A 15,810-nucleotide genomic window follows, 5' to 3' on the forward strand; every position below is an offset into this window, starting at 1 on the left:
TGCTGGGGACCTGGGGTAAGACAGAAGGAGAGCTCCAAGATGGTTCCCACCAGCCTCCATGGCCTTTGAAGAGTATTTCAGTTAGCCCCTAGATGTGGATTAAATTAGATGCCTTCCCTTCAGGCCAAAGCTTTAAGATATGCAAAGAGGCCTCTTTCACAGAAATTCTGGACACTTTTCAGTTGGGTGCCTCTGTGTTGGGCCCTGGAAGGTGCCCACAATGAGTCCATGCAAGCTTTTTAAGAAGTTTCTTTGTTCACTGTGGCCTTGTGGGTCTTGTGGTCACAAGCCCAGTTGGTTTTCAAAGCTAGATGTTTTGAACGCCTGTCTCTCAGGTGCAGGTCTTAAAAACTGGGGTGCCAAATGTGAGGTTCAAACATTTTACTTCTCAGAGAGAAGCTGGGGATTGTGTCTCCTGATGGAGGGTCACTGCACCAGGGGTGGGGCTTACGGAGAGAATGTGTCTCAGCCTCTCCTACCCATTTTGATGTGGGTTTTTTCTTGTGTGCCTGATGTGTAGGAGTCACTCGGCTAGTTTCTGGATTTCTTTTGGAGGACTGTTCCGTAGGTAGCTGTAGATTTGGCATGTCTGTGGGAGGAGGTGAGTTCAGAATTCTTCTGTGTTGCCATCTTGAACCAGACCCCCCTTTTACATTTATTGTTAATGTCTACCTTAGGAGGAAAATGATTTCATTATCTCACTCTGGGAGTCAAACAACTGAGGCAGAGACAATTTATCATCCATGCATAGGCTCATACAGGCAGTAAAGGGCACAGCTAGGATTCGATCTCTGAAGCAGGATCTCTTGAACTATCATGAAGACTACTGAAGCTTTAGCTAAAGGGAACTAATAAAAGGACAATTCTAGGAGCTGTTTCCTCAACCACAGTATTGACATAAGCTATTCTCTTTTCATGTACTTTTTTCACTTAAAACCATGGTGCCATTGAAGAAAATCAATTAGTGTTAAAATGGTCAACACAAGTCCTAGTATAAGTAAAAACATCCTCTACCTTGCTCATCGTATCACATTTCTAACAAACAGTTCTATTTTCTCGGGCCTCTCAGTTCATTTATGTGTCAGTGTTTGCATTATTATTACAGCGGTTTGTTCTAATGTTAGCTAAGCTTTAAATATTCCTTCAAAGCTACTCTGTAATCATGCTTGGCTCCATTTCATAGTATAACCATTAGTGCTGAGAATGTGGGGTAAGAGTCCTTTTCTCTGTCAGCGATTTCAGCTGTCAACCTCTAAAACAGTGACGCAGGGAATCTGTTATTAAAGCTGTTTTCGTCAAAGCATGGGCTCTTCAGTAGGGAATAAGAAGTCTACAACAGTTAACATTTCAGTCTCTTGAGCACTTTATTTGTTATAAATACAAGTCAATACCACAAGATGGCACCGTCTTACTTTTCAACATCTACAATTACAAACATTGATCTTCATAAAATGGTTTCAGCTTTTTCATGTGTTGTTTTAGATATTATTGAAACCTTATAAAAGCAAGACTTGCTACAAACAGGATCAGCGTTCGATATATATTAAATGAGGTCAGATAATTAAATTCAAAAAAAGAATTTATAAATATTCAATAAGAAAATTGAAATTACAAAAGCAGCGTTTTTCATCATTAAACTGAATTACAACTGTGTGTGGTTAATGCTATATGTACATGGCTAAGTTTTTGTTAAAATACACAGTTTTAGTAATGAAATAATTTACCTCTTTCTCCAATATAACCACCTATTACTTCATTTGTACACCCTAACATTCAATACACATTTCATTCAAAACCACCTAGCTTTCATCTAGTCCAGCAATTACACACATTCCATTTGTTTTCAATAGATGCAACCCATGAAGTACCATCATCCCCCTGGCTACAAAACAAAATACAATTTGTAAAGGTAAAAACTCAGAGAATTGCTGAAATGGTAACCCATTCTCTCTATGTTCATGAAAATAGGCAATCCAATTTGAAAGTCTTTGAACCGATGTAAGCTCTAGAAAACTCAGTGTTGAAGTATGGGAAGAATAAGGATTTGCACTAACATAGTGCATAACAATGCAGTGTCAGGCGACTCATCATTTACAGTAAATGCCTTGATTGGACTTTCCTCCGGATTGTCGTCATGCTGCTAAGGATAAAGTTTATACTCGAGTCTGTGGGAATTCCATCATGTTTTCTTCTTCCCATTTCCAAGTAGGAAGAGAAGGGTTTTCAGGTTCCTTGGGAAAATCAAAGAATTAAACACTCACACCCACAAACAACTTGAAAGCAAAATGGCAGACAAAATAAGCCTTGACTCCATGTCCAAATGAAGTTGAGTCAATATTACTTTCACAATATTTGTATCCTGCCTCGTATAACGCATCATGAGATTCCTCAAAAAACTGAGAATTCTGAGAGCTACAAGAGAGAAAGCAGTTAAGGCAGTTGATGTCTACATTTGGATTTCCTTTTCAGGTTACATGTCTAAGTCTCCATCGTAGGCTAAGGTCAGAGGCTTCTGCTGGGGAGGTGTGCTTTGATGTGGTTTTGGCTTCTTGCTGTAAAGGGAAAAGAATTCCTGAGATAAAGTTCACAGAGCTCTGTTTCACCTGCCAAACACAATTGTGAGGTACAGAAATTCAAGTGGTTAGACAAAAGATTGATTTCTCTGGACTGGTGGGTTCCTTTTTGGAATATTGGTGTACTTTGACCCTTAAACCAGGAGAAGCCTTTGTTTTCTTTTTTCAAAATCTTAAAAATGGTTTAGTGGAAACTATGAATTTGGTAAAGGCTACTTTCCTTTGTTTATATGCAGTAATGCGAACATCTGTTGCTCACTAATTCCTGAACTACTATGACCTCCACAGCACAGATGTTTAACATCATAAGTAGCTAGAACAGCCAGACTCCCACGCCTTACTCTGCCCTTGTTTTCAAGTAAACACACTTCTGCTCTGGCCTGAATCCTGACATTTAGCTGCCAAGTCACCAGAGCCTGTCAGGAAAATTTCACTGGTTCTGCACCAGGCAAAGCTATTCTCCCCGGTCTCTGTTCTCCTTGAGGTCAACAACGTTGCCAGATCAGGGAGGGCCGCCATTCCTTCTCACAGAGAGAGAAGCTGAACTTGAGTTACATTCCCAAATCACACAGTGATGCCCCAGATCTGGGCAAAACATGCTGCATTACGCTCTTAGATTCTCAGTATGCGTGAATCTCAGTTGATGAGTATTTATAGTTTGAATTCTACCACACAGTGCCCCACCTCCCACCGTTCTGTCTCCCTTCCCTCCTCAGTGCCTTGGCTTTGCTGTGACTTCAGAGCCCAGCTCTCTTCGGGTTGTCCTCACCAGCAGGGGAGCCATCAAGTGCCAAGCCCTGTGCTGAGGATTTACAGAAGGTATCTCAATACATCCCAGGACAGCACTGAGAGGGAGGCATTAGGATTACTGCTACTTGACAGAGAGGGACTAGAGAGGTTAGTTACCTTCCCTTACGTCACTGAGTGAGTGGCACAGCCTGGAATCTAAGTGCATCTAAAACACACAGGACAAATGCTTTTAACCCTTCAGTGCATCCTCCCTCTATCCAATTCGTTAATTAGGCACCTGGTGGAAACAACTTTTTTGTCTGTATGTATTAATTTTTATACTTCGAGTGAATGTAAATTAAAAACAAACATTTCAGTGTGTACAACTGGCTGGCATTTCGAACACTGTGTTACAGTGTTGCATAACCATCACCCTAAAGGGAAACTGGTCCCACTACGCAGTCTCTCCCCGTTCTCTACTCTGTCCCTGGCAACCACATATCAACTTTCTGCCTCTGTAAATTTGCCTATTCTGGGTATTTCATATGGAATCATACTATATGTGTGGCCTTTTGGGTCTGGCATCTTTCACTTAATGGTTAAATTAGAGAATTGTTTGATATGTGAATTTTACCACAAAAAAAAAAGATGTTTGATAACATGGCTGTAGGGAGAATCTCCTAGGTTAAAATACTCCAGTTCTAATTCAGGAGAAATTTTTTTCTGATGTTTGAAGCAATTTATAGATGCTAAAGAGGTAAATTACAACTACAAGGAACCAGAGATCCTACTGTGTCCCTACCCGGCACCCAGCATGTAGCAGGTACTCAGTGTATGACTTGCTGGGCACTGGCTTCAGGCAAACACCTGCCTCTCAGCAGAGGGGAGGAAGAAATATGCTTTAAATTCTCTGCAGAGGCGTCCTCGGCCTATGATTTCCCATTTCCCAGGTCCGTTCCGCTTCTCAAGAGCAGTTACTGCATAATTATCTGAGTAACATTCAACTTTATCTGTATTAACATATATGTATAGTCCAGTGTCTCTAGTCATATTGCCAGGCCCAGGCTCCTTATCAGTTATCTACTTTATATATAGGAGTGTGTATATGCCAATCCCAATCTCCCAATTTATCCCCCTCTCTTTCCCCACTGGTAGCCATAAGCTTGTTTTCTATATTTGTGACTATTTCTGTTTTGTAAATAAGTTCATTTGTACCATTTTTTAGATTCCTCATATATTTGTCTTTCTCTGTCATACTGAGCAAAGTAAATCAGACAATCTCTAGGTCCATCCATTTGCTGCAAATGGCATTATTTTGTTCTATTTGGCATTTGCTAAGGGCTGTTTGGCAGAGAAATGGGAAAGCTGAGTCCTGGGGCGTGGGGAGGAGGGATAGAAATGGCTGGATCTTTACAGAGACAATAATATTTGGTTACCAAAAGGGATGGGGGGATGAGAGATAAATTAGGAGTTTACACACTACCCTATATGAAATAGGTAAACAACGAGGACCTACTGCATAGCACAGGTAACTCTCCTCAGTATCTTGTAATAACCTATAATGGAAAAGAATCTGAAAAAGAACTTGTGTGTGTATAACTGAATCACTTTGCTGTACACTTGAAACTAATACAACATTGTAAACTAAGTACACTTCAATAAAAAAATAAAATTCCAAAAGAAGAGACAATAATAAAGTTGACCAGCCTCTAGGACTGTGCCTGGAAAATTCTGCTCAAATATGAGACAGATTTTTATAGCAGTTTCTAGGTATGGAATTATTATGAACACTGTGTTCACCTCTAGGAAAAAAAGAAAGGGGGCTCCCAGTATCTAGGTCTTGGATTTTTGTGGCTTGTGGTGTGTGTTGGGATGGTTGTGATGAAGGCTTCATTTCATATGCATCTTTTCATACTGTGTAAGCTCTCAATAGACAGATACTAAAGTCACATCTATGAATGTGTGAGATCTGAGAACTTTTAGAGAGTTTAAAAGTTAGCAACCGCTGAATAAGGTGGTGATTTTGCTGGGGAGCTGTGGCTTTACAAAGCTTCCTGCCTGGTTAACAAGAGCCCTAAGAAGAAGAGCTGAGTGGGAGGCTGCCCTCTGCACAGGCAGCAAATAGGAGACTTGTCCTTCGAAGTCCCTGCTGCCTTTCCTTTCTCCCTACCTGGTACTTTTAGGAAACTCATTTAGGAATCATTTTTTAAGTCACTTTCTCTCCTCAACTCTGGTATCGGGGAAGGTGTGACCACCTCACTCATACTAAATCAGAAGCCACCAATGCCTGGCCCGTGGGCCGCCGCCACCCCCGGGCATCCTGTACCCGCGGTGGACGTCTCCCATCCATCACATTATTGTTTACTGCTGAGCCCAGGAATAGCCTCATAACTCTTCCTAACGGAGCACTCTTGACAGCCACCATCACTTTCAGAGTTGGCCCAAGGGAGAAAACCAGTATGCAACCCCGGCTGTAAGAGATCATTGATGGACACATTTTAAAATCACCTCTTCCATGACCATTTGCGTTTTAGCAAAGGATAAACCCATTAAACCAGAAAAGTGAGCTCATTGGAAACGGGCAGGCAAGTGCCGGCACTTCTCAGCACTCTTGAAGTCAAGCCACAAGGACCCATCCCCAGACTAGAAGACATTAACAGGCAGCTACTCAGGAGGGCCGAGCCTCGGAAGTGGCGACACCACCTTCAAACTTTCAAATTTGAGAGCCCCTTTCCTGCGTTGTGCTGAGCAAGGTAGAATAGCTTCAGTTCTCCGAGTAATTTCCAGGCACTATGTCTAGATTACCTACAAGCTCACCCAGTGGTCGTCCCCACTAAATTACCTCATGAGTCTTATTGCCAGGGGAGCTGGGCATCAGTAATATTATTTCAAAAACTCCAAATGCTAATGGCAGACGTGCAAATGGTCATATCTGAACGAAGCAGTCCTTGAGAAGACTATTTTTCTCTATTTTCTCAAAAACATGTCCAAGTGTTATCATAAATTTGCCTTCATCTAAAGTGTACACCTAACAACTGGCATATTTATTAGAGCAGCTCTCTTGTCCTAAGCTTTTTATTTTGGGGGAGAAAATATAAAATCTCCAAAACTGTCATCCTCTAACTCTTCTGTAAGCTATTGAATAGAAATAGATGGTGTGAAAATACCTATCTGGATTCTTTGGGCAGCTCCTATATAACAGTAAATGTTTTGATATCAATAGGTCTGTATCCAGGTCTGTAGCTTACTTTACTTGGGAAATGAAGAGCCCCTAAAAAAGGTGAAAGGTGTAGACACCACCTCGAGTCTGAAGAGTTTTTAGAATTACTCAAGGGAAAGAAACTGCAGAGATTCAAAGTCCAGTGGAAAGAGTATATACATTTGGGGGTTAAGACAAACCTGGAGTTGATTTCACCAGGCTGATGGCCTTATGTAAGTTATTCAACTTTTCTGAGGATTACTTACTCCCCCCTTTAAAATGAAGGTGATATTAGCAACACCTCATTGGATTATTATGAAGACTGAATACGGCAATCTATGAAAAGCACTTTGTTTGATGTATGAATATTAGATTTTTTTCCTGGCGGCCCGGGTGTGATCCCTGGTCAGGGAGCTTGATCCTACATGCAGCAACTAAAAAATCCCGCATGCCACAACTAAGACCCGGCACAGCTAAATAAATAAATAGGCCTATCAACACACCAGGGTATAGGGAAACAGTAGAGAATGAAGTTGAAAGAGTTCTTTGGGCTCAAATAGTGGGAGACTTTAATTGACTGGTAAGGCAGCCAGAACATGACTTTCATTTTGCTGTCAATGGATGTCTGTCTGAGGAGGAAAGGGGCTGATCACTTAGCTACGTTTTAGGAAGATTAATCTGGCAACAGACTGCTGAAGGGAGCATTTGTAAAGAATCCAAATATAGCAGTAACTGTGCTACTTCCAACAGGGGATTATTAAGACTGGGCATTGAGGATGAAAAAAATAGGTATGAGAAATACTGTACATAAATAGTTATATAATTTGGCCACAAAAAAGTAAGGGGCAATTCCATTGATCTTTTATAATAAAAATTTTCCAGAAAATTGTTTGTCATCAGAACTCAGTGAGGTACCTAATTAATCCCCAGCACCTAGAATTATACAGAAAGGGCTGCAATAAATATTTATTGTTGAAGGAATGGATTAAGGGTAACACAATTTTAAGTTGAAGGAAATGGAGAAATGGAGAAATGTAAAAGGGTGAAATTTATGACTTATTAAATTTTAATTTTTAATCTTTTAGATATTCTAGGGAAGAAGGAACCATAGAATCTAGAATTGGGGATGTGGCTATGAAGTAGAACACATCCAAGTTTTCACAGACTATTTAATAGACTAGCTGATTATCTTACACTGTATTGGGCCATTGCTTTGAGAGCACTGTCTCATCTGTCAACCCTTTATGTTCTTTGTTGCAATTTAAGACCTTTTCCTTCTTCTAATCTTTTTTAGTGGTGAATGCTTCCTATCACTCTCAACCTCATATAGGGCTTTCCACTTCACATTTGTTCACTAAGACAGGACCTAGACAATACTCACAAAACTTACCAGTTCAAACATAATTGGTCAAATCATTTGATTTTAGGGTAAATGACTAACTGAAGGTGTTCCTTTTTGCTACAACACTGTGGAAATATTAGTTAGATAGAAATCCAACTTCTAGAAATTCAATTTCAGTCACTATAGGTGGCAGAAAAAAATGAAAACCACTTTATTTTCTTCACTAACTTTCACTGACCAAGAGCAAAAATTTTAAAACCTGTGTAACCTTGGAAGTACAAGCTAGAAATACAAAGACTGGATTTGAATTGCAATTAAAACTTGGGTGAAAATTCTCAAGGAAATAGTTTGAGACAGATGATGAATATAAATATCTTGATTTAGAGAAAAAAAGGAACACTTTGATCTCATGAAAATTAAAATCCTTTGAAAATTCTTCTTAGGAAGCTAATAAAATATTCTCAACACACTTGCAAACATTCAAATGTATTTACTTCTGTCTGGTTTCAAGACCAGCTCATCAAATAAAATATAGTCTATACAATAAGCTAATCATCATTTTCTGAGAATAACATATTTTTAGAAACTGGTCACTTACAAATTGGGGTTCCTGGAATGGATAGTCAGTTAAATTTTCTCTCATGGCTGATCAATGTAGATAAATAGCTGGCTCTACTATTCAAAATGTACTAATAGGTTGTTTGAACCAACAAGTCAATTTAACATAACTGGTCAAAATTGGTCAGTTTGAGAAGAAAATTTAAGAACTAGAATTATCTAGAGTGATGGTTCTCAGCCTTGCCTGGATATTAGAATTACCTGGGGGCACTTTTAATTATTCCTGCATGTGGTCAAGTTGTTCGGATGCTTAAATCAGACTCCCTGGGGCTAGAAATATCAGAAAGGGAATGTAAAAATACAATACCTTTTAAAATCGCACCCCCAAAATAAAATACTTAGGAATAAACCTGATCAAGGAGGTGAAAGACTTATATGCTGAGAACTATAAAACACTAATAAAGGAAATTGAGGATGATTCAAAGAAATGGAAAGATATCCCATGCTCTTGGGTGGGAAGAATTAATATTGTTAAAATGGCCATACTACCTAAAGCAATATACAGATTTAATGTGATCCCTATCAAATTACCCATGACATTTTTCACAGAACTAGAATAATCCTAAAATTCATATGGAACCATAGAAGACCCAGAATTGCCAAAGTAATCCTGAAGAAAAGGAACAAAGCAGGAGGCATAACCCTCCCAGACTTTGGACAATACTAAAAAGCTACGGTAATCAAAACAGCATGGTATTGGCACAAAAACAGACATATGGATCAATGGAACAGAACAGAGAGCCCAGAAATAAAACCACACAACTACGGTCAATTAATCTTCAACAAAGAAGGCAAGAATATACAATAGGAAAAAGACAGTCTCTTCAGCAAGTGGTGTTGGGAAAGTTGGACAGCTGCATATAAATCAATGAAGTTAGTTAGAACATGCTCTCTCACCATACACAAAAATAAACTCAAAATGGCTTAAGACTTAACCATAAGACATGACACCATAAAACTACTAGAAGAGAGCATATGCAAAACATTCTCTGACATAAATCGTACCAATGTTTTCTTAGGACAGCCTCCCAATGCAATAGAAATAAAAACAAAAATAAACAAATGGGATCTGATGGAACTTACAAGCTTTTGCACAGCAAAGGAAACCATAAACAAAAGGAAAAGACAACCTATGGAATGGGAGAAAATATTTGCAAATGATGCAACCAACAATGGCTTAATTTCCAAAGTATGCAAATAGCTCATATAGCTCAACAACAAAAAAACAACCCAATCAAAAAATGGGCAGAAGACCTAAATAGACATTTCTCTAAAGAAGATGTACAGATGGCCAATAGGCACATGAAAATATGCTCAACATTGCTAACTATTGGAGAAATGCAAATTGAAACTACAATGAGGTACTACCTCACACCGGTCAGGATTGCCATCATTAAAAACTCTACAAATAACAAATGTTGGAGAGAGTGTGGGGAAAAGGGAGCCCTCTTACACTGTTGGTGCAGCCACTGTGGAAAACAGTACGGAAAACTCTTTCTCAGAAAACTAAAAATAGAATTACCATACAATACAGCAATCCCACTCCTGGGCATAGATCCAGACAAAATTCTAATTCAGAAAGATACATGCACCCCTATGTTCACAGCATCACTATTCATAGTAGCCAAGACAGGGAAACAACCTAAATGTCCATCAACAGAGGAATGGAAAAAGATGATGTGGTACACATATACAGTGGAATACTACTCAGTCACAAAAGAGAATGAAATAATGCCATTTGCAGCAACATAGATGGATCTAGATATTATCATACTAAGTGAAGTAAGTCAGAAAGAGAAAGACAAATACCATATGCTATCTCTTATATGTGGAATCTAAAATATGATGCAAATTAACCTATCTATGAAACAGAAACAGACTCATGGACATATAGAACAGCCTTGTGGTTGCCAAGGGGGAGGGGGTTGGGGGAGGGATGGAGTGGGAGGTTGGGGTGAGCTTTTATATACAGAATGGATAGACAACAAGGTCCTACTATATAGCACAGAGAACTATATTCAACATCCTGTGATAAACCATAATGGAAAAGAATATATGTATGTGTAACTGTACAGTTACAGTTACACTGTACAGTTTTCTGTACAGCAAAATTAACACAACACTAAATCAACTATACTTCAATAAGCAAAAATTTAAAAAAAAAGAATCTCTGGGACTAGGATTCAAATATCAGTCCCCAAGAGGTGCCAGGAAATGCCAGTGTGCCATCAAAGCTAAAAAGTACTGATCTAAATCAAAATTCTAAAATGGGAAAGCCCTGACTAATGACTTGCCTCTTATACCTTCTGATAGTATTTGAAAACCAAATAAAGAATGTTATTTCAAACAAGGACAATAAAGATAGTGATTTCCCATTTCAACTATTCACCAATTCTACTGTTGATGATTATTTGTGAGTTCAAGGGTTCTGTTATAATGGCCAATGATCTTAAGTTTTCTTTTAGTACAACATGCCACCCATGAAAATATGGAATATTAACTTTTTACGAGTTAGTACTTACCAAACAAGGTAGGAAGTAAATACTAGGAAAATCATGATAAGAAAACCACCACCTGAAACGCCATAAACCCAGATTTTCACTCGGCCATCTGTTTAAAATAGAAAATAACAAGCTTATTAACAGAAGCTTTACTTCTTACCTAAATTAGTGTATTATTTATTTCTTAGCTGAATTCTGAGGTTTGTGTAAGTCAGAAGCATAGGTGGAAATACCCACATGTGACAGCTATAAATGTCAAAAAAAAAAAAGGTGAAAATATAAAATGTAAGATAGTCTATCATTTCTTCACAATGCCAAACAAAGACCAGAAATCAGTACTTCATAAAATCTAACAACTGGCAGGATATTTTGAATTTATTTTCATTTATATATACTTCTAATACAAAAGTATTGCAAAACATATACATATGTGTACAAGTATATATTATTTTGCACTTATTATCTGCTGGAGTTAAAAAAATAGAACCAGTCTGATCTATTTTGTGATTTTTACTGTGTGAGGTATACCCTGACTGTATGTATGGTGTGCGTGTGAGTGTATAAATTTGAGTTGTTTCTGGAAATCTCATGGTTTTTGCTCTGTTTTACATGAGCACATAGTTAACTAAACTTAGAATTGCACTGATAGTAGCAATGCCTTAGCATCTCAAAGGAACTATGTTCCTTTCTGAAAGATATACACACAAAAGGTTCATTATACTACATGAAAGTAATTAACTGTGGGTCCAAAGAACGTATCAACATCTTATGCTACAGACTTTCGTGAGATCAAAATCTATTGTAAACAACACTTGTTTGGAAGAAAATCACAATTACTTTCAATTGTATTATGACTACCTATTACAATTTTTGCTTACAAGACACTTTCAAGCCTCAATCAGGTTTTAGAATGAGGTGTCAATGTAGTAATGATATATTTCTATGGTCATAAAACTTTTAACAAAGCTTTGATTCTTATCTCTTTGAAACACTAATGATGAAATCCCCTATTCTGAATTTTTTACATTGGCAATAAGAAAAAATAGTCTTTCCTGAGTGAGAATGCATCTGTCATCTTATTACCCCTAAACCTCACAGAGCTGAAGTATTGGAAGATACAGTGTTTTTCAATCCCTAGTACAGAGGTATGTGGTCCATGACCTTTAAGCCATGTTACTTAAGAAGAATCAATATAGCTTTTAATAATAGCATAATGGATAGGTTCAATGTTCAAACTATTAAAAAAAGATAATGTAGTGAAAAGTCAGTCTTCCTGCCACTCTCTCTGAGCTCCCTACCCAGCCACTACCACTGTAACCAGTTTGCTTGCAAACCATCTTATAGTTTTCTCTGCACATACAAGCAAATGAGTACAAACACAAAATACCTGCACTTTTTAAAAAAGACAGAAATGGTGCGTATCACTCACTTTGGTACTTCTTTTCTACGTCACAATATATATTGGACATATTTCCATGCTAGTTCATAAAGACAGGTCTATCTCATTCTTTTTAATACCTCTATGAGACACACTGCACAGTTGTATCTATTTTTGTTTTTCTGTTATTCTACTTATAGACATTTAGGCTATTTCCACTCATTTGCTATGTAATAAGCAGTCATATAATGAATATCATTTATATACTTCTCTTAGTATATGTGTGTATATTTGTACGATGAATTCCTAGGAGGAAAATTTTAGGTCAAAATGTATGATAGATTTTTGCCCCATTGCCCTCCAGAGAGGCTGCTCAAGTTTACAATCTCATCATGAGAACCTAATGAAAGTTATTAACTCTCCCCAGACTAAATATATATTTTACATATATACTTACATACTATGTATACAATAGTGTATATATGAATATACATATATGTGTATTTATGTGTGTGTATCCGTATATATATACACACACACACATATGCACATACACGTATACTCACATACGTGCTATTGATGCTTTAGTGAGACCTCCAAAGGTTAAGGACCTCAAGTGTGGATTTGAACACTCATTTCCCTGGAACTTCACCCTAATTCTCTTCCTGAAATAGGGTCTACAAGCAGTGGGTGAACCTTGCTACATTTCATATCACGCTTCCCTCAAATTTAAGTCTATTGCTATAAATTAGCTAAATGTCACTAAACGTCACAAAATGAATAAGATATTTTTGAATACCTATGGCATGCCCAGACATACACAGGAATCAAAACTTGAGTAAGATATTGTGGTCATCCTTAAAAGTTAGTTAAGGAGTGTACATCTTGTTTCTTCCTCTAGATGTAGGGTCCTTTGTGCCTGGGCTCTGGTTTTGCTTCATTAAGCATGTCATCAAGGCACTTTGGTATGGCCAACACCTAGGGTCTGGGAGGAAAGTTCCCAAGGTATATTTTGGCTGAGCTTTGTGTGTCTCTTCCCTCTCAGTGCTCCCTTCCCTCAGTCATTCACAGCATTTTGTTTTCTAGAAGAGGTACGTACAGTAGGCACAGAGAATTTTGCTTTCATTTTCTGCCCACATCACAGAGTGGGAAGTAGAGACCAGTGCTTTGTAAAGACCTTATTGGCCTGCCTTTCAAACCTTCCTGTCACTTACTGGTGGTGTGTCCTTGGTCAAATTAGTTTGCCAATTTTAGCATCCTAATCACTAAAATGGGGATAATGGCATCTCATCATGTGCAAGAACGTAATGAGTCATGCACCACAACCAGCATGGAACCAAAGGGTACACAGAAAGCATCTAAAAAATGTTCATTCTTGTCCTTAATACCCACTAATTTTTGAGTCCTGCAGGCCTGACAGTGTGCTAATACTCATGACAATCATGCAGGGCAGGTGCCACTAGATTGATTCGTAGATGAGGAAACAGTTCCAGAGAGGTGAAGAAACTACAGTCAGTCACAAAATCAGTACCTTCTGAGCTATAATGCCAGTAAGGTCTGTTGGCCTCTGAAATTGATGCTCTTTTACTATTTCACTGGTGTTTCTCAAACCAGATAGGGTCCCTGGACATTCCCCTAGGTACCTGCATGTTCCTGAGAATCTATTCCAATTTTTGCTTTTAATTTCAATTATATACACAAATTCACAGTTATAAAAATAAAGTCTTTGGCAGAGATAATTTACAATTCAAATATTTTTAAAGATAAATATTTTGGTTCCTTAACTCAGTGTCTCTTAAACTGGGATTGACAGACTTACCTTCAACCACCCCATGAAAACATTTTACACCACACAACACTCAAATTTGAGAAACCTTGAACTAGACCATGTTGCTTTTTTCCTTCTCTCCTCTTTTCCTTCTTCTCTCCATTCTTTCCATCATGAGCAGTGGTCACAATATGAACCCCAATCCCCCATGACAGAATTTAAGTTTCTGACTTATAACCAATATGTACCTGGATCAAGGGGTTGAAGAGACCATCCTTTAAAAATATCACGTATTTTTGAATTCACAGGTCTGTTTTTCCCAGCAAGAGTTTTCACATCAGCTTTTTTGTCCTCTGAGCCAGGTACTTTCATGCAGTAATCCAGGAAACCATTGGATCTCATGATCTCTGTATAGCCCTTCTCACAGCCGCAGACTCCACCCTATAGCAGAAAAAAATGTTTGCGGTTACACAGTGAGTTGTGTAGGTGAAAAAAGAACGCTTTAACTGCTGGAGGCACTTAACATTCGCATGGTATGTCATGGCAATTTAGGGTTTTCCAGCACCAGACTTGCCAAAGAGGTGAAAATTTAATAAACAGTTCACCTTTTTGAATTCCAAAGTCAACCCTTAAATAAATCATCAGTTCTTTCTAGTGGTTTATAGTTCTTATACCTTCCAAATATGAAATCACAATTCTTTGTCAATAGTGGGCATTAACTACAACCTTTTCTCTCTTACAGAGATGTTTAAAGCATCTAATTAAAAATTAGCCTCAACTCTTCCCCCAGCTGTTTCAGATTCCTGCCCACTCACTCCAACCTGCCCTTGACACTGAGAAGCAAAGCAACAGGAATTATGTACATATCTTCTTTGAGTTTTGTGCTCTTTGAGGTCGATTTCTGCCTCTATCACTTTCTGCTATTGATCACTAACTAGTCGGAACTGCCTCTCCACTCAAAGGCTTAGTTCTTCACTCAGAGGAGACAGCCCAAGGCTGTGGAGAAAAAAAGACTTCGCCAAAGGCACACGTCCAAGAGAGGGAGGAGAGAGAGAGATAGAGATATTGATATCTTGTAGTAATCTGAGTGTCACATCACATCATCACATTCCTAGTTGGCATCATGACAATATGACCTTCATATTTGTGGATTCCTGGTAATTTTCATGTACAATAAACCTCTCCAAGAAACTGATTATGATAAAGTATAACAGACAAGGATTTCTATCTGTCTCTGGAAGTGAAACTGAAAATAACTGCTCTTCCTTCCTTCAGCAAACATAAAAGCAATAGAAAAGAATAGAAAATAAGCATAAGATTATGAATCTCTATAACTCTGCTATTAGGGCTCCTCACATAAAACTATTTCTGGAATTTTCTGAACAGCCTTACATAGCCACTCACGTCAGTCCTTATGCATCAGCCAGGTTTACTTAGGTCATCAACTGTTGAACACATGATTTTGAGGAGCAACAGATACTAACACTAAAAATAGGGTACCACAATCTTCCACAAGAAGTAAAAGTCAGAGACTTCCCTGGTGGCGCAGTGGTTGAGGATCCGCCTGCCAGTGCAGGGGACACGGGTTCGAGCCCTGGTCCAGGAAGATCCCACATGCCGCGGAGCAACTAAGCCAGTGTGCCACAAGTACTGAGCCCATGCACTGCAACTACTGAAGCCCACGCGCCTAGAGCCCGTGCTC

The 15,810-nt window shown here is 38.5% G+C and overlaps 1 protein-coding gene across 1 annotated transcript in view; it reads right to left on the reverse strand.

Annotated features, from left to right (window-relative positions):
- Window positions 1-474: 474 nt before the first annotated feature.
- Window positions 475-15,810, reverse strand: part of THSD7B (thrombospondin type 1 domain containing 7B) — a gene marked incomplete at its 5' end in the record, with an annotated part of 794,653 nt that continues 779,317 nt past the window's right edge. Inside the window, 3 exons of the mRNA XM_081243155.1 lie at window positions 475-2,552; window positions 10,984-11,071; window positions 14,357-14,549. Of these exons, the coding sequence (XP_081099281.1) occupies window positions 2,471-2,552; window positions 10,984-11,071; window positions 14,357-14,549 (363 nt within the window). The 3' untranslated portion in view covers window positions 475-2,470. The remainder of the gene's footprint in view (window positions 2,553-10,983; window positions 11,072-14,356; window positions 14,550-15,810) is intronic.

The sequence above is a fragment of the Mesoplodon bidens genome (assembly GCF_964165515.1).
Source record: "Mesoplodon bidens genome assembly, chromosome: 8".
Taxonomy (NCBI): domain Eukaryota; kingdom Metazoa; phylum Chordata; class Mammalia; order Artiodactyla; family Ziphiidae; genus Mesoplodon; species Mesoplodon bidens.